Source organism: Podarcis gaigeae (assembly GCF_964106915.1).
Source record: "Podarcis gaigeae genome assembly, chromosome: 16".
NCBI classification, from domain to species: Eukaryota; Metazoa; Chordata; class Lepidosauria; order Squamata; family Lacertidae; genus Podarcis; species Podarcis gaigeae.
This window is the reverse complement of record NC_139693.1, coordinates 36,148,141-36,173,916: the sequence shown is the minus strand read 5'-3', so window position 1 is coordinate 36,173,916 and position 25,776 is coordinate 36,148,141. Positions and strand designations below refer to the sequence as shown.

Below are 25,776 nucleotides of genomic sequence, written 5' to 3'. Positions count from 1 at the left end.
GCACGTCTTCCAATTCCTGCACTCAAATGAAAGCTGCATCGGACATTCGACTTTCGAAAAACGTTCGCAAACCAGAACACTTACCGTATTTTTTGCTCTATAAGACTCACCTTTTCCCTCCTAAAAAGTAAGGGAAAATGTGTGTGCGTCTTATGGAGTGAATGCAGGCTGCACAGCTATCCCAGAAGCCAGAACAGCAAGAGGGATTGCTGCTTTCACTGCGCAGCGATCCCTCTTGCTGTTCTGGCTTCTGAGATTCAGAATCTTTTTTTTCTTTCTTTTTTCTCCTCCAAAAACTATGTGCGTCTTATGGTCTGGTGCGTCTTATAGAGCGAAAAATACGGTACTTTCGAGTTTGTAGTGTTCGGGAACCGATTTGTTCAACGACTAAGCTGTTCAGTAAACAAGGTACCACTGTACAATAAAAACAGCAGGGCACCAGTCCCTTCATTAAAAGCTGTGCGCCTGCCAAAGCCTGTTGGAACAAGGTCATCTTCACCTGTCAGAGGAAGGACAGCAAGGAGGGAGCCAGTCTGGCTTCTCCAGGGAGGGAGTGCAAAAGTCTGGGAGCAGTCACCGAAAAGGCCCTCTCTCGCAAGGCTCATCTAGTCCAACCCCCTAAAATGCAGGAATCATGGTGACAGAATCCCTGACAGATGGCCATTCAACCTCTGCTTAAAAACTTCCAACGAAGGAGCATCTTTGGAGGTGATCCATTCTACTGTCAAACAGCTCTTATGTTTGAAGATGGCTCTCCTATCACCTCTTGGGCTTCTTCACAGTAAGCCTACCAAACTCCCTCATCCATTCCGCAAAAGGCTTGGTTTCCAGACCCCTTCATCATCTTGGTCGCCCATCACCCTCGGCGCAAGTTCCAGCTTGTCAGCATCCTTTCAAAATTCCCAGAACCTCCTTGCCCCAGACATTATAATGGAGGAGATGGTGATAAATAGAAATAATGATGGAATATAATAAATAAGAACGGCAGCTGAAGATACTTTCCTAATGCGCCTTTGCACTGCATTCCTCTACTCAGCACATGCCCAAAATATGTCCGAGACTCACAGGCCATCTGTTTAGGGTGAATCACCCCTTAAGAGAACAACATTTGTGACAGGGATAGACACACACAGAGAGAGCCCAAGATGCCAGTTTTAAACAGATGTATGTTTGGAACTGATGACTAACTGAAGTTCTTATGCCCAGTCATTGCACCAGTTGCTAAATTTCCTGAGTTTCCAACTCGGCAAGGGAAAAAAATGAAACGAAATGCAGAATACAGAACGATCTTCCTGCTGAATCATCGCTGGGGATCTATTTTGCTCAAACTTTCCCAGTTATGCAATACTTGCATTTAGCAGAGCAACATGATATTAATCCCAGGCCACGCTCCATAACAAGCATGACTTGCTTTTAATCGAATTAAAGTGTCCCGTTTCCTCCAGCTTGGCACCCGTGCCAAGGAGGCTGGGTGAAAAGCAAACCCAGGATGGTTGCTGGGTAGACGCCACTGCTTAGTAACACGGTTGTTGGTTTATTTATGCATTTAACAACATTCATGGAAGAAGAGTCCTGTGTCACCTGGGTGCTTACACCCAATTTCCCCCATCATTGGTTCCAATGAATTGGGTTACAAAAATATGGTGGACAGGAGAAAGGGAAGGAAATAGAGAAGGTGCAAGCTGCATTTTTAAAGCCGTGCTTTTCAAGCTTTGTTCTACAACTCCTTACTGAGAAGATGAGCAACAGCAGTGCAGGCGAGCGGTTAAGAGTTAGGCAGTGTACACACTAAATCTTTAGAGCAGATTTGAAGCACATTCCCCTGCCCTTCAAAGGATTCTGGGTGCTGTAGTCTACCTCTCACAGAATGGCTCTGAGCATGTTCTGGGTGCAGGAATTTGCTTAAAGTTCCAGAACTAAATTGAGCTCAGCCCGTTTCACGCAAAAGTTAGCATTGCAACAGTTTAATCTTGTGTAGGGTTTCCCCCTGAGCCTTTTCTTGTCCTGAAATTATTCCACAAGGCAGCAAAGGTTTAGGATCCATTTTCCTTCTCCTAGATGGGTTACCTTTCCAGGTGGATGATGATGATGATGATGATGAAGATGATTTATTGAATTTATATATTGCCCTATACCTGGAGGTCTCAGGGCAGTTCACAGAAAAAAATCAAAATATAAAACCATGAAATATATAATCAAAATAAAAACAACAACCCAATAACACACACCATGAATGAGCCCCCTCTACCCCCTCTATGGCACATGCAGAAACCTCTTTCATGGCGCCTGCTGAAAAAGCAAACTTTTTCAGCAGGGGGCCGGTCCCCTGTCCCTCAGACCTTGTGGGGGGGCTGGACTATATTTTGGAAAAAAATAATGAAAGAATTCCTATGCCCCACAAATAAACCAGGGGTGCATTTTAAATAAGAGGACACATCTTATGTAAAAGCACGTTGATTCCTGGACCATCTGCGGGCCATATTTGGAAGGCGATTGGGCCGGCTCCGGCTCCCGGGCCTTAGTTTGCCTACCCATGTTCAAGACTGTTGAGCCCACTATTAGTCTTGTCTGCTCAATCTGCCAGAGCCTGTCTTCACATAAATAATAATAATGATGAACTAATTAATAACAAGACGGGTGCAGCCACTGTTCCCCATTCATTTCAGTGGTGCTGAAGAACCACCTGATTGGCTGGAGCTGCACATTCAGACTGGCATGTTTTGTCTTTTAAGGACAGTTTCGCTTCCTCATTGGCGAATGGGCTAAATTCAGAATTGCAAAAGTTTGGGGGGGGGGGAATCAAAACGCGTCTCACAGAAGAACAGGAAACGGACAGAGTGCAACACTGCTCAAAAAGGGAAGCAGGAGATAAAGAGGACATCACAGTCCCAAGCCTATTTTTTGAGAATGAAGCTCTTTGACTGAGTCAACCTTCACATCAGGACACATTCCTAGAAATGTAGGCAGGTGGAGATGTTTGCATGTGGGGAGGGAAAACAATGCCAACAAAATATATTTATTTTATGTAACACGCCCCACGGACGCCATGACTAATGTACAATTTGTCCTGCTGCTTGTTAGGTAAAAGCAGTGATTTTTGTGTCCAGGAAACCTGGGTTCAAATCTGAAGCCGGCAAAGAAAGAAGCATTATAACAGGCCAGATTATCAGATGCTCCACACTGTTTTTTCTTTACGTTCTTTATTAGTTTTTTTGTGTTTTTTTAAAAAACATATTTATAGTACCTTTTTTATGTACTTGCATACACATTTCCAGCATTAGAAAACTACAGTAAAATATTTTCAAAAACCCTAAGTCATACTGTGGTTAGGTATTTGAATTACAGTGGTACCTCGGGTTAAGTACTTAATTTGTTCTGGAGGTCCGTTCTTAACCCGAAACTGTTCTTAACCTGAAGCACCACTTTAGCTAATGGGGCCTCCTGCTGCTGCTGCTCTGCCGGAGCACAATTTCTGTTCTCATCCTGAAGCAAAGTTCTTAACCTGAAGCACTATTTCTGGGTTAGCGGAGTCTGTAACCTGAAGCGTATGTAACCTGAGGTACCACTGTATGTTGGTGGGGCAGGGGAGAACTCTATAATATCCCCACTAGTTGTAAGTCATTCCTTCTCCCAAGAAGATTCTGGGAACTGTAGTTCGATGAGAAGGGAAAAGAGCCACCGCAGAATTCACAAGTCTCAGAAGCTACAAATCCCAGGATACTTTGCTGGAAGACATGACAGTTAAAGTGACCTTCAGAGAGAAGGGTGGGAGGCTTATGCTATAATAATAATAATAATAATAATAATAATAATAATAATAATAATAATAATTTATTTATACCCCACCCATCTGGCTGAGTTTCCCCACATAATCACATAAATCCACATTAGTTAATTTGTGAGAGCGAAATTAAATTTATTTGGTTTTTTTTTATAACCCAACAGTGTTGCGCACATATAAAATGGCACATGAACGATGTTGAAAAGATTTAGCAGTTCTTTGCACATCTATCCCGGAAACTCCAGGGAGCACCCAATCGATTAACCAACAGGGTTGGGAAGTGGAATTAAAGAAATGAAACACACACAGCAATGATGGAAATGGAGAAGTCAGGTCCTTAAAGTGTGATTTATGGTTGAAACTAAGAAGTGCGTGTACGGGGGACCATATTTCAGTGGCAGAGCACGTGTGTCGAATGCACAAGGCTCCAGGTTCAATCTCAGGCATTTCTGACTAAATACAACAGCAGATCATGTAGGAATTGATGGAGAAAGAACCTCATTTAGCGGTTCTTATCTACCTGTAATCTGCCTTGAGTCCCTGTCAGGAGAAAAGGTGGGGAACAACAACAACAACATCTAGATCAGAGATGGGGAACCTACGTCCAGCCATGTCCCATTCTGAAAATCATGCCTGAATCAGCATACTGTTCCCAATGAAGTAGTGTTCTTTCTCTCTCTCTCTCTCTCTCTCTATATATATAGGACAGTTTAAACTAGTCTCAAAATGACAAGCACACAAAGGAACTTCTGCAATCACATAAAGAGGTAAAGGGACCCCTGACCATTAGTGCAGTCCAGTCGTGGCCAACTCTGGGGTTGCAGTGCTCATCTCGCTTTATTGGCCGAGGGAGCCGGCGTACAGCTTCCAGATCATGTGGCCAGCATGACTAAGCCGCTTCTGGCCACATGATCGAGCTCCTGTGTTCTTTGTTGTCCTCTTATGCGTAGGGTTTCTGTGGACATGATTTGAAGGCTACTTCCCCTGAAAAATTACTGTACTTCATTTGTGATGGGGCAGCTTTGTTTTAAATCTGGGTCAAACGGTTAAGTTCACACTGCACCTTCCTTCATAGGAAAGAATGCATGTTCAGTTGGAAGATAGACAGACCTCACTCACCCTGCCCTTTCCCTTGTAAAAAACCCCAAACCCAAAACATTTCTCATCTTTATCTCTTGAGAGTCCAATGAAGCAAGAGGAAAACCCCAGGCAATTGGGCGGCAAAGAGGAGAAAACAATGGGGTAGAAGAAAAAGGTTAATATCCAATAGTTTATTATCCTATTAACTACCCACTCCTTCATTAAACTATTTCCTGTTTGCTTCCTGCTTAAGTCCCACTTCCCACCCTTGGGGATTCTCGAAAGCCACCCGGTTTATAATCCAGCTAGCATTCTTTTGTTTGAACTGTTATGTGCTCAGTATGCACCGTATCTTCAATCAAGATTATTTGGAGCATGTCATCTTCCTTTTCTTTCCCTGCCTCCCTTTCAATCACGGCGGTCTGAGGAGTTCTGCGCAAACCAAAAACTTCCTCCTATCGTTGCAAACATGAGTCCATAGAACAAAGGCTTTGTGTCTTTTGTTGTGTGTGTTGCAAGACATACGCAACCACTGCCATTTCTGCTTGCTGAGATTTTGCTGGTAAAAGAACATGATGGGTTTTTTTTTTATTTGCACAGAGCCTTTTCCCAAACAGGAAGAAAATACCTATGTCTTAGAAGTTGATGTGCGTACATGTACACATACAAGCTGGTTATGCAAAGGAAATTCCACTTGAAGTGTTGAGTGAATGTCATGTGGAGCCAAAGACCATAGGGATGAATTCCATGTGCCTCTCCCCCAACCTGGTGCCATCTATGTTTGTGGCTACAACTCCTATTTTGACCTGCTGAGGTCCACAACATCCTGAGTCCACCACATTAGCAAGCCCTGGTTTAGATTTGCATTTCTTGAACAATGTGGGTCATGGGTTCACTGCCAGCAGGACACGTGAAAAGGATCCGGGGTCTGAGTAGATCCCAGGCTTCAACTGAGTCAACAGCATGATGCAGCAGCCAAAAAAGCTAATGTTGTTCTAGGCTGCATCAACAGAAGTCTAATGTCCTGGTCGAGGGAATTAACAGTCCTGCTCTAGTCTGCCTTGGTCAGACCACACTTGGAGTGCTGTGTCCTGTTCTGGGTACTGCAGTTTAAAAAGGATAGGGACAAGTTGGACCGTGTGCAGACAGAGGAGGGCAACCAAGATGACTAAAGGTCTGGAAGCCAAGCCTATTGAGGAGCTGGCTATGTGCAACCTGGAGAGCCATCTTCAAATAACTACAGTTGACGCTCGGGTTGTGAACGTGATCCGTGCAGGAGGAACCCTGTTAGCAACCCGCAGCGTTCCCAACCCACAGCGTCATGTCTGTGCATGCATGGGTTGAGATTCGGAGCTTCTGCGCATGCGCAACCACCGAAACCCGGAAGTAACCTGTTCTGGTACTTTCGGGTTTTGGCGGGTCCATAACCTGAAAACACGCAACCTGAAGCATTTGTAACCTGAGGTATGACTGTACAGGGTACCTCGGGTTATAGACGCTTCAGGTTACAGACGCTTCAGGTTCATAGCTGTCAACCTTCCCTTTTTTTGGCGGGAAATTCCCTTATTCCAGCGCCGTTTCCCACTGCTACCCCGGATTGTTAGATATCCAGTAGACTGTCCCCGGGATAGGTGAGGCTGTTGATCCCTTATTTTCGAGGCTGCTGATCCCTTATTTTCAAATCTGAAAGTTGACAGCTATGTTCAGGTTACAGACTCCGCTAACCCAGAAATAGTACCTCAGGTTAAGAACTTTGCTTCAGGATGAGATCAGAAATTGTGCAGCAGTGGGAGGCCCCATTAGCTAAAGTGGTACTTCAGGTGAAGAAGGGTTTCAGGTTAAGAACAGACCTCCAGAACGAATTAAGTTCTTAACCCGTCCTGAGGTACCACTGTAAAGGGTTGTTACATAGAGGATAGAGCAAGCTCAGGAACCCCGGGAATGGCTTCAACTGGCCAGCTAAACCAGCAGAGGGGAGTCGATGAGTCTCAAACCCTCGGTGAGTTTGGGGATTGAGCAGACAAGACCAACAGCAGGTCCAAAGGTCAAAGAAGGCAGTTTCTGCATGTGCTGTAAAGGGAAGTGAGGGGCAGGTGGGGCTCATCAACCTGGGAAGGAAGCCCATGTAGGGGAAGGAAAACTCTGGTCATCTTCAGGAGAAGAACAGGCTAAGGAGTAAACACAACACAAATCCGGAGTGAAGTCTCTAAGTTGGTTGGATTAGCACATTCCTGAAAGCATGAAAAATCCTCGTACCCTGAGTTGCCAGGGACTGAACCTGGAGCTTTTTGCACGTAAAGGGCTGGTCTATGGTCCTTCCCATGAGACCTGGAAAAGTGACCGCAAGGTGGAACTGGCAGCCCTGGGCTAGCCGAACTAATGACATGGGTCAACAGGAGCCAGATCCATACATACACCATCAGCAATATTGAGTCAGGAAATCCATCTAACGTAAGAACAGAAGACCAACCCTGCTAGATCAGGCCAGTGGACGGACTAGCACAGAATCCTGTCCTCCCAGTGGCCAACCAGATGCTTCTGGGAAGCCTGCAAGTTCAACATCAGGCTTCCTCAAACTTGGCCCTCCAGATGTTTTGAGACTACCCTGACCACTGGTCCTGCTAGCTAAGGATCATGGGAGTTGTAGGCCAGAAACATCTGGAGGGCCGAGTTTGAGGAAGCCTGTTCAACATGAACGCAAGACACCCTCCCCTCCTGCAACTGCCATTCAGATACCCCTGACACTGGAAGCAGAACATCGTCATTGTGGCTACTTTCTTCTTTGCACTTTCTGCACACCATGTATAACTTTATAAACTTGTACGTATCTTGCTTGCCCTTTCTCTACACAAGAAAAGTCCAAAATGCTGCAACTTCTGCTCACAAGGAAACTTGCTCCATCTCCTTGATCATCTGTGCTTTGCTGGTGTCAACAGATATGACCTCACCGCAAGGCGCAAGTGGGGGACCTTTTTCACCCCAAAGCGTCACAGTATCTTCTGATGCCGGTGTCCAGAGCAACAAATGCCCCCCCTTCCATACAATAAGTGACTTCCTGCATACACTCTTATCATCTATCCAAACAAGCAAGAGCCGTGATCAGAGTTCAGGGGCCACATCCGAACTCCAGGCAAAAACATGAATGGAGCGTGCAGAACAGGGCCAATAACAGATGTGGCTGAGGAGCACAGGGCCTGAAGCAAGTTTCGGAGGGCCACGTTTCATTCATCTTCCCCATAGCAAAGTGTGGCTTCCTTATCAACAGAAAAGACCAGCTTCCTTGGCGGATAGCCTCCCCTCACTAATAACCACTTGACCGCTTCCATCTGCAAACCTCCATAATGGTGCCCCATAATACTCATTACACATTTGTAAAAAAAAAGTAAAAAATGACAGCGCCCACACTTTGGAACTCCCTAGCTATTGACATCAAGCAAGCTCCTTTTCTGTACCACAAATTTTTGGTGTCTGATATAACTGCTTTGTTCAGACACATAGAGGAATCTTAATCTGCTTTTTCACCTTCATTATTTTTAATACATTATATTTATTTAAACATCTTAAAACAGTCGCTCTTGAGTGAAATACTGAACTGCTTTATTCTCCAGGAAACGGCATTATTATTATTATTTGCAGCCTTGCGGCATGCAGCACAAATCTCTTGGAAACAAGAAAAGGTAAATTAAAAAATACTTGACCTGGTCGGCTCCGAAGGGCGTGATGTTGGCCTTGACAGAGCCCACGCTGATTCCCACGAGAACCAGTCCCACGAAGCTGGCCACCAGGCAATAGCGGTTGGCTCCCTGCAGCTGGCACGGGGTGTGGGTGATGTTGGGCGACACGGGCACAGAGCAGTTCTCTACGATCCGCAGGGGCATCTCCCCGCAGAGCCACTGGCGGGTGGTGGAGTAAGACATGGCAGGGAAGACCAGCATGCCCAGCAGGTAGACCGCCATGCTGAACAGGATGGTGGGGAACTTGCCCAGCAGGGCGTCCGCCAACCAGCCCCCGAAGGGCGACACCAGGTAGGTGACGCCCATGAAGAGCAGCAAGGCCTGGCTGGCTTGGGTGCCTTCCCAGTTGTAGGGCACCCCGTTGAGGAAAAGCACCAGGTTCGAGGTGATGCCGTAGAACGCCACTCGCTCCAGCATCTCCGCCAGCAGCACCGCAGCACAGGCCAGGCGCCGGCCGCGGAAGGCACTGGCGCTGGGGGAGCTGGGTGGGCCCCGCTGGTCTCCCCCTCCTAAGAGGGGGCTCCTCTCCATAGAATCTTCCATGGGGCGCCGGGAAATCTAAACACCACGGCCAAACTCCAGTGCAATGGAAACACCTCCCAGTCTAAGGAACTAAGCCCACTTACAGCTAGCCTGCCCCCCCAAAAAAACCCCTCCAACTTGCTCACACTCTCAGGGGCCTCCCAACCCCCTGACCTAGCTGCTCCCCAAATCTGCTAATCCAGAACTCTGCAAACCCAGATCTACCTAAGCTGCCCTGAACCTGTCTCAGTTTTGGGGTTCCTGTGGAAGGGGGTGGGTATTTCTTTCTTTCAGGGCAGGGCTATCTTCTGGATCCCCCACTCCCCCCGGCTCTCAGCTGTTCCCCATAAACCCCCTCCTTGCTCCACGCACCCGACCCCAAACTGCCCCACCCGGGATTCGAACTCGTGACTTCGCCCCGGTCAGGGCGCCTCCCTCGGCGCGGCTGCTCCGCTACCCGTGCCCTCCCCGCCGCGCTCGCCGAACCGGACCCCGCCGAACCCTCGCGCTCGGCGGCCCTTCCGAGCTCCGCGCTGCCCTCCCTCCCTCCGCCCGCCAACTTCTCTCGGCTGTTGGAATGCCCAGGTCCTCCTCCCCCTCCCGACCAGGGCTGGAGATTCGCGCTCGCTGATTGGCCGCGCCGCGCGATCGCTCACAGAAGGGAGGCCCTTCCAGGTTCAGCCCTCACGTGGTTAGCCGCGGCAAAATAGAACGCTGCGGGGAGGGAGGAGGGGGAATATGCTAATCGAGGCAGGTGCGAGCGAACGGGGGCGTGGCTTGGCTCGCCCAATGCCCTTGCTTTTCACGGTGGGTTTTTTTTTTGTCAATGGCAACTCGCAGTCTTATCAATGGAATGAGCGTTGCCGCGTGAGTTACTGTCGCAATACCCTAGTCACGCTTTTTCTTGGAAGTGAACCAAGAGGGTTGGTTGGTTTTTAAAGTACTCATCTATTTACTTCTGTAAAATGTGACTTATAAATTAACGTGCATGCCAGGATACATTTGGGAAAGCAAAACATAGAGCAGGTAATTGTTCTGAACTCTCAGGTACGAGGACGTACTGCATTTGGGGAAAAATGCCAGTTGCTGTCGAAAAATAGCGGGAGGCTGTTCCTGAGTTTACACCTAGCTTGCAAGCTTGCCAAACACGTCTGGCTGGCTACTCTGAGCGCTTTTTGACTGGTTACCTGTTCACCCAGTTTTCTATTCAAATACTATTTCGTGGTTGGTTAAATGGGGGGAAGGGAACCTGTAACCCTCAAGGTGTTGCTGAACAACAACTTCCATCAGCTCTGGCCATGTTTACTGGGGCTGATTTGATTTGATTTACTATATTTCTATACCTCTTGATACACATGAATCACAAAACAGCTTACAAACAATAAACAATAATAACACAATAGAATATGTTTATTTCAAATTTATATTTTTGACTTTTGTATTAGATAAGATTCTTATAAGGTTGTCTATATTGTGGTTTCTTCAGCTTCTAAACTGCCTTGTGCATAGTAATCTAGCAAGGCGGTATACAAATTAAAAGTGGAAAAAAATGAAGTGGAAACATAAATCATGCAGAATAATTAACAAATCGTCAGTAAAACAGTTACAGTATATAAAACACTATTAACAAAACAGGTAAAAAATAAGCTAAACAGCACAATTACAGCAAAAGTGATATTATAGGATTCATAAAGTACTACAGCATTCATAATATTTAAAACAATATTAACCACAATAACAAATAGCAATAAAAAAATAAACTAAACAAAACCTCTGAAGGGCCAGAGTTTCCCCACAACTGCTCTATAGAGATCTGGCACCTTGCTCCCATATGGTTCATAATGCAAACCCATAAAGCGTCCTCTCTCTTCTGCGTAATAGCTCTGTCCAACACCGCCAAGCCCAAATCACCTTTTGAAAGATGGAAGCGGAACGGAATGTCCTGAATCTTGTTTCCAGGGAGTTCCCTGTGGGAGGCCACTACAAACGCCTCGCTGATTACCATAGAGCTGAGAATAAAGGAGGGCCGCGTGAGATGCCTAGAAGAGCCGGCAGCAGGTTTCCGGTACCCAACACGAGGGAACGAAGGCGAGAGGGACGTGGCCGGAAGTAGGGCAAGGGAGACAGCTGTGCTCAGCCAGGGCCATGCGGTTGCTCATGCTGGGGGCTCTGCGAGCCCACACCGGGAACGGCACCACCGCGAGGAGGATCCAGTAAGTGCTCCCCGCGCCTCGGGGAGGGGCTCGAGGCACCGGAGCTCCCGCAATAACGGGCAGGCAGGAGTTCGCTAGGTGAATTAGGCTTGCCGCATGCATTTATGTCGTATTTGAGGGTTGCAGCATTTACAATAAACAAATTTTCCGGGAGACTCGCAGTGTCTTTTGCAGGCAGAGATCCGTCAGGTGAAGCTGTTGGTCTTTGCATCTCCACACAGACACCCCCACACTGAGTGGAAGTCTTCAACCTCAGATATGCAGATGACACAACATTGATGGCAGAAAGTGAGGAGGAATTAAAGAACCTTTTAATGAGGGTGAAAGAGGAGAGTGCAAAATATGGTTTGAAACTCAACATAAAAAAAACACGAAGATCATGGCCACTGGTCCCATCACCTCCTGGCAAATAGAAGGGGAAGAAATGGAGGCAGTGAGAGATTTTACTTTCTTGGGCTCCATGATCACTGCAGATGGTGACAGCAGTCACGAAATTCAAACACGCCTGCTTCTTGAGAGAAAAGCAATGACAAACCTAGATAGCATCTTAAAAAGCAGAGACATCATCTTGCCAACCAAGGTCCGTATAGTAAAAGCTATGTTTTTCCCAGTAGTGATGTATGGAAGTGAGAGCTGGACCATAAAGAAGGCTGATCGCCGAAGAATTGATGCTTTTGAATTATAGTGCTGGAGGAGACTCTGGAGAGTCCCATGGACTGCAAGAAGATCAAATCTATCCATTCTGAAGGAAATCAGCCCTGAGTGCTCACTGGAAGGACAGATCCTGAAGCTGAGGCTCCAATGCTTTGGCCACCTCATGAGAAGAGAAGACTCCCTGGAAAAGACCCTGATGTTGGGAAAGATGGAGGGTGCAAGGAGAAGGGGACGACAGAGGATGAGATGGTTGGACTGTGTTCTCGAAGCTACCAGCATGAGTTTGACCAAACTGCGGGAGGCAGTGGAAGACAGGAGTGCCTGGCGTGCTCTGGTCCATGGGGTCACAAAGAGTCGGACATGACTAAACGACTAAACAACAACAAAAGTAGAGGCAAGCAGAAGTCATAACTAAAGCATTCATGACAGGTGGCCATCCAGCGTCTGCTTAAAAACCTCCAAGGAAGAAGAATCCACCATCTCTCATAGGAGCCTGTTCCACCATCAAACACTTCTTACTGTCAGAAAGACAGTGTAGATTTTTGCATTCTTTTATGTTACACATATGCTGTTTGCTTCTCTGCATCTACACACACACACATTGAGTTTCAATCTGTAACGTTTCGCAGTTTTGTGATCAAGTAGCAGCTGATCTATGGAGTGTGTGTGTATTTGTGTGAATTGTATGCACACCAGACATTTAAAGCACACAAATTCCCCTATAGTTTGCCATTCATAGAGGTACTGTTCTAATCACTGTTCTAATCTTAGCAAGTTGTAGTTTCTAGTGCAGTAGTTCCAGGAGACTTGTCCATCCACTATAGCACACTGGTATAAATGGCATTTCTGTGCCCTGTTCTGGTTTGCCAGAAGCAGCTTAGTTATGTTGGCCACATGACCCGGAAGCTGTCTATGGACAAACACCGGCTCCCTCAGCCTATAGAGCGAGATGAATGCTGCAACCCCAGAGTCGTCCACAACTGGACCTAACGGTCAGGGATAACTTTACCTTTATACCACACTGGATTCCACCCAAAGTTACTGAGATGGAGAGAAGCACCTTGTCTGTGCTGTTTGACACTATGGAAGGTTTCTAGCAGATATGTAATGTTAAACTCCGATCTTATTCCATTTTCTTGTGTGTTTGTAGGGATCACCTAGAAGCTGCTGGTCACTCATGTACCCTTGTAGATATCTCTTCCTGCAAATCCCCGTTGGCAGTTTCAAATCTCATTCCCTCTGAGAACTTTGAGGCAGCTCTGGGCATTCATCTTTATAAAGCAGGCAGACTTCTGCAAGGTACTGTGGCTTCTGATTTTGTGTGTATTTCGGGTGTTATTGCCTTTGTTTGCCCATTTGGGAAAAAGCAAAATCTTCCTACAACCTTTTGCATATTTGTACCTGGTAGAAATTGTCTCCTAGAAATTGTCTCCCTGACCTTGTGGCCTCCAAATGTTCTTGCATGACAGACCCCATCAATCCGGCTAACGTTGTTTGTCATCAATGTTTGGATGCCATTTTGAATCAAGATGGTGGACCAAAACATTGCTTTGGGGTGATTGTCCATTTGGGGACATAGTTTCAGCTACAGATATAGCCATCAAAGTTGACATGAGAGTTCCCAAGATGGGGAAAGCAAACTTTACTATGGTGGCGGGCGCCATTTTGAATCAAGAGGGTGGGCCAAAACGTGACTTTGGCATGATGGCACCCATTCTTATTTTTTGGCATAGGCTTGGCCACCTCAGTACGTTGTTGCCAAACTCAACATGAGATTTCTTGAGGCGGAGGTGGCAGTCTTTGTTGACATTTGGACACCGGGAGCCATTTTGAATCAAGATGTGACTTTGGCGTGACCTGCTATTTAGTGTAACAGGTCCAAACTCACAAATCAGTCTATGCGTTTTAAAATTGCAATGTTTTATGGTTTCCACTAATTCCTTGGTAGTGCCGGGCACTACCCATTAGTGGAGTTATGAAGTGTGAGGATGAACTGTGACGTCTGTGTGGCATTGCAGCTAGAGTGGACTAGGGCATGGGAGACCAGGGTTGAAGCTCCACTGGGCAACCTCACATTCTCTCAGCCTAACCTCCCTTGCAGGGTTCTTGTAAGAATAAAATAGAGAGGGTTGAAGAGTGTGTGCCATCTTGAGCTCCTTTGAGAAAAGGTGAGATATACAAATATAATAAATAAACAAACTTTGTGATATAGGATGCCTCCTACTGGGTGGGGAAACCATACAGTAATTGGGCAAGCCTGGGTCAGCTAGAGCATACATCACATGTCCTCCTTCTGATTTATTTTTAACAAGCGTTTATCCGGAATTTAAAAGCAGCCATGTTACTAATTAGTGACCATCCCACTGCTATTTGTTAGTTTAATGAGGTGTAAAACTGCCACTTAATTGTATTTGTTTCCCCACCTTCCAGAGCTTAAAAGAATGTAAAGCTTACTGCTTTGCCATCCTGATCGGTTGCAAGAAAAGAGTGTTGGTTGCTGGGGCTCATTCTTTTTTAATTGGCAGCGGGTGTGGCAGAGGGACCAGATCTGAGGAGATGCAAGAGCTTTTGGTTTTTGGATGGAGAGAGTAGGGATCTCTCAGCAGCTAGAGAACCTTACTTGACTCTGGCTGCAATCCCATACACGCTTACTAAGGAGCAAGCCCTGTTGAAACTAGTAGGGCTTACTTTTGAGTTGCATATGGAGATTTGCACTGTAAGGTATGGAACCACAAAATGTAAACTTTAGCTCATTGTTTGACTAGCAGACAGTGCTGAGTGCTGGCTTCTGTCAGGGCAAACGGCATTCTAATTGCTGGTTCTAAATGTGTTTTGATGAGGATATTCATTTATTTGCTGCCCATCTGACTGGGTTACCCTAGACACTCTGGGCAACTTCCAACAAATTAAAACACAGTAAGACATCAAACATTAAAAACTTCCCTATAGTGATGAATTTTAATTATTGTTTTAAACTAGTATTTTTTTGTTTTTATGACTTTGTTTTTAAGAGTTATACTTTTAAACATAGTAAGCCACCTCAAATCCCATCTGGGGAGAAAGGTGGGATATAAATATATTGAACAACAACAACAGGAGTAATCAGGCTGGCTCATTTCATAGAAATCTCTTAGAAAGGTACCTGCACATTTTGTTTTGTTACTTTCTAAGAGGGCTAGAGACCCCCCCCTTTTTTTAAAGTGAAAGCTCAGCATCTAGGGGACATCAACAAAGGCCTTTCTGGGTGTCATGGCACCCATGGCCCATGGTTACTGTGTTTTTATGTAGTTTTGTAGTAGTTTCATGTAGTTTTGTAGTAGTTTTATGTAGTTTTATGTAGTTTTTCAATTTCATTGTTCTACATGGGACAATGACAATAAAGATATCTATCTTATCTATCTATCTATCTATCTATCTATCTATCTATCTATCTATCTATCTATCTATCTTACCTGCTGTAAAAGCGATATTGGAAGAACACGTGCCAAATACAGGATTTTTTTTTTTTAATGGAATCTTTTCTTCATTATCGGAATGTAAAATTCTGATAGGGTGTCCAGACTTGTAACATGTATAATTTGACATTGGGCATAAAATATAACTTAATCATTAGGCGGCCATTGCAAAGGCAGTGTAGGAAGACCAGAAGAAGAAGAAGTCTCGGTTAAATTTAATCAAATTAACCCTTGCACCTCTGGGCTTTTTGCAGGCAGCGGGATTCCTTTTGGAATCATCTTTGGTGGAACCGACATCAATGAAGATGCCAAGTGTGACGAAAAGGCCAAAGTGATGGCGAGAGTGTTGGAGGAAGCCAGGTAGAGGAAAGAGCCAGATTCCTAGGCAAAAGAGGATCCTTGGGTAGTAATATAGCCAGTCTGTGTTACTCCTTCTTTGCCCTTCTCCCCATCTCGGATATCTTATCCATATTTTTTTTTATTATGAGGATGTTGTTGTTTACATGGTGTCTTCCCTCCCTCAGCCTAAATTTACCGCCTTAATTTTGACACTGGCAGCAGCAGAGCAAAGTGAGAAGGAAATAGAGGGAGGAAATGATAGTTTAAAATGAATAAAAGGGACCCCTAACTATTAAGTCCAGTCGCGGACAACTCTGGGGTTGCGGCACTCATCTCGCTTTACTAGCCAAGGGAGCTGCCGTTTGTCCTCAGACAGCTTCCGGGTCATGTAGCCAGCATGACTAAACCACATCTGGCGAACCAAAGCAGCGCACGGAAATGCTATTTACCTTCCCACTGGAGTAAAATACTCACTACAAACAGCTCTCTGTATGGGCACCTTGTGACAAACCATCATTCGATCTGGTTTAATTAATATTTAAGCCAAGGGGGATTTGAGGTTTGCTTAACCCAAATCTGTCCACTGCTTTCCAGCTGAAGAAACAGCGGAAATTGAGTGATGCCGCTCCTTAAACTGTCATGTGATAGGATGTTCAAAGATACATTTTTTTTGAAGGCAAGGTTTTCTGAATTTTGGCTTCGTGTTGCTAAAATTAGCCGATTACCACAGAGTATCCCGAGTTTGCTGATGAAACAATGTTTGTGCTGCCATTTGGTAGCACATATCTTTGCAAAACGGGGTTTTCAGCTGCTGTGAGGACAAAATGCTGTAGCCGGCTATGTATCGAATGATCTTGGGAGTATGTCTGACAGCCATCTAACCCCCGCGTTGACCTACTTGTCGGCAAAATGTGTACTGAATTTTGGATGATTTAGGACGGGTAAAAGGAAGTCCTTCTTCATGGGGCACATGGCTAAACTCTGGAACTGGCTCCCCCAGGAAGGGGTGTTGACCATCAACTTGAATGGCTTTAAAAGAGGATTAGACATATTCATACAGGAGAGACCCATTGATGGCTACTACTTCATGATGGATGGGACGCGGGTGGCGCTGTGGGTTAAACCACAGAGCTTAGGACTTGCCGATCAGAAGGTTGGCGGTTCGAATCCCCATGACGGGGTGAGCTCCCGTTTCTTGGTCCCTCCTCCTGCCCACCTAGCAGTTCGAAAGCACGTCAAAGTGCAAGAAGATAAATAGGTACCGCTCCGGTGGGAAGGTAAACGGTGTTTCTGTGCGCTGCTCTGGTTCGCCAGAAGCGGCTTAGTCATGCTGGCCACATGACCCGGAAGCTGTACGCCGGCTCCCTCAGCCAATAAAGCGAGATGAGCGCCGCAACCCCAGAGTCGGTCACGACTGGACCTAATGGTCAGGGGTCCCGTTACCTTTACTTCATGATGGATACGTTGTACCTCCACAGTTGGAGACAGCAATGCTTCTAAAATACCCATTGCTGGAAGCCGCAGGAGGAGACAGTGTTCATGCGCTTGAATCCTGCTTGCTGATTTCCCACAGTCATCCAGTTGGCCACTGTGAGACCAGGAAACTGGATGAGCCACTGGTCTGATCCAGCAGGATCCTCCGGTGATACTTCCCCAAATGGGCTTCTTTCATGAACGTTAACTGTTAAAAATATTCATAATTTGTTGTAGCTTACCACTGCTAGTATAACTCTATGTTTTTGGAATAAATTTTTATAGCTTATGAAGCAATATCCCACAATCCCATGATTGGTCTTCTTCAATTCCCATTTTAAAAAAAGGTGGATAACGTTGCAAGAACTGTAGATATTTCAACAAATTCCACATTAATGGAGGCATTAAGTAAATTTATGCGTGGGTGCCTCGAGTAATGGTTATAAAACAGGCAAATGCAGTAAAAAACCTATGAAACCAATGGCTGCTGAAGACCTAAAGTCCAGAATTTGTGTGGCGATAAATCGATGGTTCGCCATACCTAGTAAATTTGGACTTCTGGGCCACCGTACTGAAAAGGTTGGGAACCACAGCTAGAGGAGAGGAGGGCTCTGAAGTTGCTTCAGCAGCCACCAGACTGAGTCCTATTTCCATAGCTGTGAACCATCCCTTATTTGGTGGGAAAGTCCCATATCCCAGCGCTGTGTCCTGCTGCTGTCCCTTATTGATGATGTCCCTTAAATTTCCCGGGTTTCAAAGGAAGCAACTCCTCTCCCTCCCTACCTGCCAGCCAGGGAGGAGGGAGGCTCCAACTGTGTTGGTTGGCTGCGTTGCTCATCCAATAAGGAGTCTAAGAATGACTGGGGGGTGGAGCTTGCATACTTTGTGCCGATCAAATCAGCCGCGTTGCCTGGGGATTCGCCTTTGCTCAGCGCTTCCCAGCGGAGAGGTGACGGTGGTTTTCCTTGCTGCTTCCCCTTTGCCGGGTTGCTGCGCTGTGGGAACCACCGCTTGAGGCTTCGTTTGGCTGCTGGCTGGGCTTTCTGCCTTTGGCTCGGAGGGGCTCAGAAGTTGAACATACCTGTGCTTGGAAAATCCCTTATTTTGGCTGCTGATCCCTTATTTTCAAGGCTGTGTCCTGCTGCTGTCCCTTATTGATGATGTCCCTTAAATTTCCCGGGTTTCAAAGAAAGCAACTCCTCTCCCTCCCTACCTGCCAGCCAGGGAGGAGGGAGGCTCCAACTGTGTTGGTTGGCTGCGTTGCTCATCCAATAAGGAGTCTAAGAATGACTGGGGGGTGGAGCTTGCATACTTTGTGCCGATCAAATCAGCCGCATTGCCTGGGGATTCGCCTTTGCTCAGCGCTTCCCAGCGGAGAGGTGACGGTGGTTTTCCTTGCTGCTTCCCCTTTGCCGGGTTGCTGCGCTGTGGGAACCACCGCTTGAGGCTTCGTTTGGCTGCTGGCTGGGCTTTCTGCCTTTGGCTCGGAGGGGCTCAGAAGTTGAACATACCTGTGCTTGGAAAATCCCTTATTTTGGCTGCTGATCCCTTATTTTCAAGGCTGCTGGTCCCTTATTTTCAAATCTGTAAGTTGACAGCTATGCCTATTTCTACACTGACTGGCAGCAACTCTCTAGGCTTTCATGACATGTGTCTGTCTGGAAATGCCGGGGATTAAACCTGGGACCTTCTGCATGCAGAGCATATGTTCTACCAGTGAGACACGGCCCTTTCCTATCCAGTAACTGAGCATGGGGTGCCAGTACAAACTGACTGGCGGAACTGTGTGATTTACCTGCTACATATTCTGCCAAATTCTGTAAGGGTGGGGAGGTGGGAGAAGAAGCTCATTCAGCTTCATAAAAGAGCATGCCATTGTTCCATTTTATTTTATTTTAATCAAACTCTTCTTAAATGTTGGTGATTCTCCCTGAGGGCATATTTTTTAATTTGGCAGTCTTATCACTGGACAGGCCATGAGCCACAGTTTCCCTCCCACTCAAGAACGTGATAGATGGGAAATACAATTTGCACTGAAAAGAAATTGGAGCAAGGTGTTTGAGCGAAAGTCCATGTCTTTGGCTAAGTTTTTGATCATCTTTAAAGCTATTGGGTTTTAGCATAGGCTGTCTAGTGTGACAATTAACCTCCTGAGAAAAGCCTGAGGCCAAACAGCCTCTGCTTATTTCAAAACATTAGGCAAACCTTATAGGATCAGAGGAAGAAGCTGTCTTCTACTGAATTTGCCCATTTGGCTCCGTATTGCCTGCACGGACTGGCAAGGTTTCCAGCAGGAAATCTTTCCCAGCCCCAGCGGCAGATGCCATTGGGAAATGAACCTGGGGCCAGTGGCGTAGCGTGGGGGGTGCAGGGGGGGCCGGCCGCACTGGGCGCAACTTCTGGGGGGGCGCGCTCGCACTCGCAGCTCTCTGCCCCTACCTGGCTCACTCACTCTCTCTCACTGCACTGCTGGCTGTGCGAATCCGATCTGAGCCGCCGGGTCGCCGCCCACTGTGGAGGGGGTAGGTGTCAGGCGTGCGGTGCGGAGAGAGAGCGAGGGACTATCTGGGGGAGGGACAGTGCAGCGGCCGCCCAGCGCTGAGCGCGGGAGAGAACCACACCAGACCAGACCAGGCAGCAGCAAGAAGAAGCTGGCAGCGGCGGCAGGTTAGGGATTAGGGGGCGCAAATTACTTGCCTTGCCCCGGGTGCTGACAACCCACGCTACACCACTGCCTGGGACTTCCTGCATGCAAGACAGGTGTTTTGCCCCTGAGCTATGGCCCTTACGCAAAGCACAAGCAAAATAAAAAAAGAGGGGTCAAAAGAGAATGTCAGCAGAAGGTAAAGAACATATGAAAGAACGAGGAAAGCAAAAGAGAAGTCTGTATACAAGTGTGTGTGTCTAAAACAGAGTTTTCCAAACTTTTCATGTTGGTGACGCACTGTTTTAGATATGCATCATTTCACGACACAGTAATTCAGTTTTCATAGAATCATAGAGTTGGAAGAGACCACAAGGGCCATCGAGTCCAACCCCCTGCCAAGCAGGAAACACCATCAGAGCACTCCTGACATATGGTTGTCAAGCCTCTGCTTAAAGACCTCCAAAGAAGGAGACTCCACCACACTCCTTGGCAGCAAATTCCACTGTCGAACAGCTCTTAATGTCAGGAAGTTCTTCCTAATGTTTAGGTGGAATCTTCTTTCTTGTAGTTTGGATCCATTGCTCCGTGTCCGCTTCTCTGGAGCAGCAGAGAAGTTTTGCTAGTTTTACTAGCAAACCAGAGGTTAAACTAAGCACTTTCCAGCCCTGCGAGGAACGTGGGAAGCGTTTGCACAACACAACTACACACTGCAGCCAACACACTAATGTGCCACGACAAACAGTTTGGACAGCTCTGATCTAAATCATTGGGTCCTGATTTGACCTCCCTTTGTTCTCACTGCCTCTAGGTTTGCAGTGTCCTTCACAGAGTCAATGAAGGAAGCAGCTGCAGTGAATTGGGTACGTAATTATGGCATTTTCAGTCGTATCTGCAGAGCGTTGCCCTAAAATGTGGGTTTGTGGGGACTCTGTGGCCCTCAGCTGTTGCTGGACTACAACTCCCATCATCCTTGGGCGTTGGCCACCTGGTCAGATGGATGGGTGGCTCCTGGTGGAGAAAATGGTTGCTGCTGGTTGCTGGAAACAGAGCAATACCATGAAGATCACGGGTCCATCTAGAGTTGTCTATGTGGACTTGGAATCGTAGAAATGGAGAGTCGGAAGGGAGCCCAAGAGCCATCTAAAGCAAGCCAGTGTGAACATGTCTGAGGCTCATGGCTCTTCAGGTACACAACATCAAACCGAGGTTTAGGGTTGCCTGTTGACTGGTCTACTGGCTTTTGTATGCAGTGGCTATAAAACACATCTGACATAAAGAGGGATTTGGTTTAGAGAGCCCTAGAGAAGGCAGATTTACTTTCCATATAAATACAGTATTTGATAGCAATCACAGACAGGGCTTTAATTTATTTTGATACAGTCGAAAAAGCCTACTCCAGATAAGTACACTCTTCCTCTATGATTCTCTGCCTTCAACACAAATTACGCCTCCTTTTGTTGGCAACCGTCCTCTCCCATCAAACTGCAACCTTCATTATTCCTTCTTGTTTTATTCCCCACCTCCCACTCATTCCAAGAGGCTACACACACACACACACACACACACACACACACACACCTTTCTCTGTGCAACAGACACTTGCTAGGGGATGCTATGAAATGTTGCTGGTATGTTAGCATTTATTTTTTAAGGGCTGTTTTTGAGCTAAGCTGGTAACTGTGTCAAATTACAAAACTGGTTGATGGAGACCATAAATAGCAAGTAAAGTTCTTTTTCAAGCTTCCCGTTCTCCCAATGCTCCTGAGCTTGCTCTGGCGCTCCTTTCTAGAAGGAGCCAAACCCGTTTGAAATTCTCTTCTTTGGGATGCACTTACAGAGGGTCAACAAACCTTTCTGACCTGTGTACACATTTGCAAACCAGAGGAGCTGTCTTGACCACATATTCGCAACACAACCAAGCAGCCATTTCAGCTTATTTTGTTGGCCGCAGCAGAATGCTTCTTTCAAGACTCATTTTAGCACGGGGGGGGGGGGGGCGACGACACCCTTTGGGTGGAGGGAAGGCCTCTGTGGGGCACATTCCGTGGGCACCAGATTGGTGACCCCTGCAAAGTTTTCACTGTCAACATTCTGATGCCAATGGTGAGCTTTTTCTTTATATTTTTTTCTGAATATTTTATGCCTCATCTTTAAGGGTAAAACCCTCACAATTTTAAACTTTAAAAACAAAAGAAGCTCTATAGAGCCTTTCAAGAGTGAAATCTTCCCCCAGGCCATTCACATATTGTATCAATGTGCAACCGTAAAATACGAAAAATATCACCAATGAAAATGATCTCTTGTTTTGGTAGAACGTAGTCCCACATTCTTAAAAGTAGCCACCAGATGTTTGGAAGATGGATGAGGAAAATCCTCGGGGCCACTCTGGAAAAGGCCCTGCTCCTAACAATATCTGATGTCATCACACTGACAATTGAAAAACGCTCTGAGCAGGAAGCCAACATCTCCATTGCAGAGGGAGGTAAAGAAAGCAACCATTTTAAAGTGCTGAATCTTAATCTCCTTCTGCAGGTATTTTAGGGAGAGTGGTTTCTGAAACACAACCATTTCGTGTATGGATGTGTACTGTAAATATTTTCTCACTTTTGCTTTGCTTAGTTAAATTAACTTGCTTTCCCTTCATGCCTCTGTTTTTAAGCCTCGTGCCAGGAACAAAATATATGTTCAAGCTCAAGGTAAGTGTTATAAGTTTCCTATTTCTGCAGAGAAAAACTAAATCATGGATGGGTGAGGTTTAAGAATCGTGGCCATCTTCTTTTTCTTAGATATATAAAATTTATGATTTTCAGGTTTATGCATTTCAATAATTTTACTGTCATTTTAAAATTTCAAAACTTGACTTCCTCCTCTTTCATTTTTTAAAAAATATTTTCTGCATATCCAAATTAACTTAATTTGATCATTTATTCATCTAATTTAAATATATACTCAAACTGCAGGTTATTACAATAATCCCGCCAACATTCTTATTTGTTTTCAGTTTGTTTGTAAATATTCAATAAACCATTTCCATTCTTTTATAAAAAAAGTTTGTTATCTTGATTTCTTGATTTCACCATTTCTGCATATTTCACAAGTTTTTGTATCCATTCTTCTTTCACTGGGACTTCTTCTTCTTTCCATTTTTGGGCAAGTAACATTCTTGCCGCTGTAGTCGCATACATAAATAAATTTCTGTACAGTTTGGGTAGTTCTGTCCGTATAATTCCCAAAAGGAAAGCTTCTGGGGTGTTTCCCCCCAAAAATGTTATTTTAAACATCTTTTTCAATTCACTATATATCATTTCCCAGTAAGCTTTAACCTTGCTACAAGGCCACCACATATTATAAAAAGAACCTTCTTTCTCTTTACATTTCCAACACTTATTTGATTTTGATTTATATGTTTTTGCCAGTTTACTTGGTGTTAGATACCATTGAGATACCATTTTCATGTAATTTTCTCTTAGACCATAATATGCTGTAAATTTTATATCTGTATTCCATATTGTGGAGTCGTGGCCATCTTCACACAACCTTGAATGTTTGTGCCTGGGTGAGACATGTCCTTGAACTCTCATTGTGCCTTTTCCTTGCTTGGATAGAGGCTAGAGAGGGGTGTTTAGATGCCTGTACAGTGGAACCTCTACTTATGGACATAATCCGTTCCGGCGGTCCATCTGCTGGTCGAAACAGTATGCTAGAAGAGGCATCTTGTGTGCGTGCGCATTAGGCAGTAGCACGCTTCTGCGCACGCACAGATGGCAAAAGCCGCTTCCGCGCATGCACGAATCGTGGCAAACCTGGTGTTTACTTCCGGCTTTGCCGCAGACGCAACTTGGAATGTCCGCGAGACAAGGCATATGTACCGTATAAGACGCACCAGACCACAAGACGCACCTAGTTTTTGGAGGAGGAAAACAAGAAAAAAAATATTCTGAATCTCAGAAGCCAGAACAGCAAAAGGGATCGCTACGCAGTGAAAGCAGCAATCCCTTTTGCTGTTCTGGCTTCTGTGATAGCTGCGCAGCCTGCATTCGCTCCATAAGACGCACACACATTTCCCCTTACTTTTTAGGAAGGAAAAAGTCAGTCTTATAGAGCAAAAAATACGGTAAGTTGAAGCTCCACTGTAGAAGCTAGCCCCTTGTATAAAGGTGAAGTTTGTGCCTGTTGCTCCACCCACATTTGCCTTTGGCCACGCTTACCGCTGGCATACATGTGGCCCTTGCAAGGTTACCCAGAGCAGAATTCGGCCCTCAGGGCTGAAAAGTGTTCCCCGCCCCTGAAGTCTGCCTCTGAAAGATGTCCAGGCCAGGGGATGCTGTAATAGCCGCTCACATAAAAGGTGTCATGAAGAGAGGAGGTGTTAAGGATGCCTCTGTTGATGGCTGGAATAGCATTTCAAATTTTAGTGGCAATGAAATCCCCATCTTCGCGCACTTGGAAGAGTAACTATGGCAAGGACAGCCAGCATGGGTTCTTCCAGATGCGGCTGGATTGCGGCTGCCGCCATCCTTAACCATTGGCCATGATAGCTAGGGCTGATGGGAGTTGGGAATCCAACAGGCTCTGGAGGGATACTGGTTCCCTAACTCTTATCTACAAGCCCCAGTGCATTGAATGGTTTTTGGAAGGGAAGAGGAATGCCACTAAAATGGATGAAGCTGGCCTTCCATGTATTGCTTTCCATGAATTATTTAATGCACGTCTTGTTTTTATGATTGCTATCAGGAATTGTGACCACCTGCAACGCTTCTTTCAACTGGAAGAGATTTCTGCAGTCTGAAGGTAACCAACCCCATTCCCAGTCTCCTCACTCTGTCCTATCTGTCCTTGTGTCAGGGCAAGGGCTGGGAGCAGGTCAGCAATGACTCACAAGGTGTCAGCGAAGTTTTATTCGAAAAACAAAACAGGCCTAGTGAGCACAGAAGCTCTTCCCAGTAGATCTTGTCCCAAGGAGGCAGTTGCAAGGACTGATGGTCCCTGCCTTCCCAACACTCTCCTAAGTCTCCTCCTCCCCCAGGTCCTTCCCAAGCAGTCTGAGACTCTAACACCTTGTCCGTGTGAGCCAGTGTGGTGTAGTGGTTAAGAGCAGAAGCCTCGTAATCTGGGGAACCGGGTTCGCGTCTCTGCTCCTCCACATGCAGCTGCTGGGTGACCTTGGGCTAGTCACACTTCTTTGAAGTCTCCTAGCCCCACTCAGGGACGCAGGTGGCGCTGTGGGTTAAAGCCTCACCGCCTAGGACTTGCCGATTGAAAGGTCGGCGGTTCGAATCCCTGTGGCGGGGTGCGCTCCCGCTGCTCGGTCCCAGCGCCTGCCAACCTAGCAGTTCGAAAGCACCTCCGGGTGCAAGTAGATAAATAGGGACCGCTTACCAGCGGGAAGGTAAACGGCATTTCCGTGTGCGGCTCTGGCTCGCCAGATGCAGCTTTGTCACGCTGGCCACGTGACCCGGAAGTGTCTTCGGACAGCGCTGGCCCCTGGCCTCTTGAGTGAGATGGGTGCACAACCCCAGAGTCTGGCAAGACTGGCCCGTACGGGCAGGGGTACCTTTACCTTTACCTTAGCCCCACTCACCTCACAGAGTGTTTGTTGTGGGGGAGGAAGGGAAAGGAGAATGTTAGCCCCTTTGAGACTCCTTAAAGGGAGTGAAAGGCAGGATATCAAATCCAAACTCCTCCTCCTCCTCCTCCTCTTCTTCTTCTTCTTCTTCTTCTTCTTCCGTCTCTTCTCCACCCTCTTCATACCTCTTCAGGTTCTCAGAGACCAGTGGCGAGGGGAGCTGGTTGCAGCAGGAGAGGGAGATCCCCCTGTCTTCTTCAGCAGCCTGCCTGACCTCTGCCTCTTTACAAAAATGCAAGTGCAACACGCTGG

At 46.3% G+C, this 25,776-nt stretch overlaps 2 protein-coding genes across 4 annotated transcripts in view; one reads left to right on the top strand and one right to left on the bottom strand.

The window, feature by feature from the left end:
- The window catches only part of SLC15A4 (solute carrier family 15 member 4), a 54,911-nt gene extending 45,228 nt beyond the window's left edge, over positions 1-9,683 (bottom strand). The window contains exon 1 of one of the 2 annotated variants that reach the window (XM_083717324.1): positions 8,560-9,683. In XM_083717324.1, the coding sequence (XP_083573450.1) occupies positions 8,560-9,138 (579 nt within the window). In that variant the 5' untranslated portion in view covers positions 9,139-9,683. The remainder of the gene's footprint in view (positions 1-8,559) is intronic. The other variant, XM_083717325.1, reaches the window with a different exon arrangement.
- A 1,509-nt stretch (positions 9,684-11,192) lies between these two features.
- Positions 11,193-25,776, top strand: part of GLT1D1 (glycosyltransferase 1 domain containing 1) — a 59,593-nt gene continuing 45,009 nt past the window's right edge. Inside the window, exons 1-6 of one of the 2 annotated variants that reach the window (XM_083717586.1) lie at positions 11,193-11,330; positions 13,135-13,283; positions 15,694-15,799; positions 20,707-20,758; positions 22,558-22,594; positions 24,633-24,689. In XM_083717586.1, the coding sequence (XP_083573712.1) occupies positions 11,263-11,330; positions 13,135-13,283; positions 15,694-15,799; positions 20,707-20,758; positions 22,558-22,594; positions 24,633-24,689 (469 nt within the window). In that variant the 5' untranslated portion in view covers positions 11,193-11,262. The remainder of the gene's footprint in view (positions 11,331-13,134; positions 13,284-15,693; positions 15,800-20,706; positions 20,759-22,557; positions 22,595-24,632; positions 24,690-25,776) is intronic. The other variant, XM_083717587.1, reaches the window with a different exon arrangement.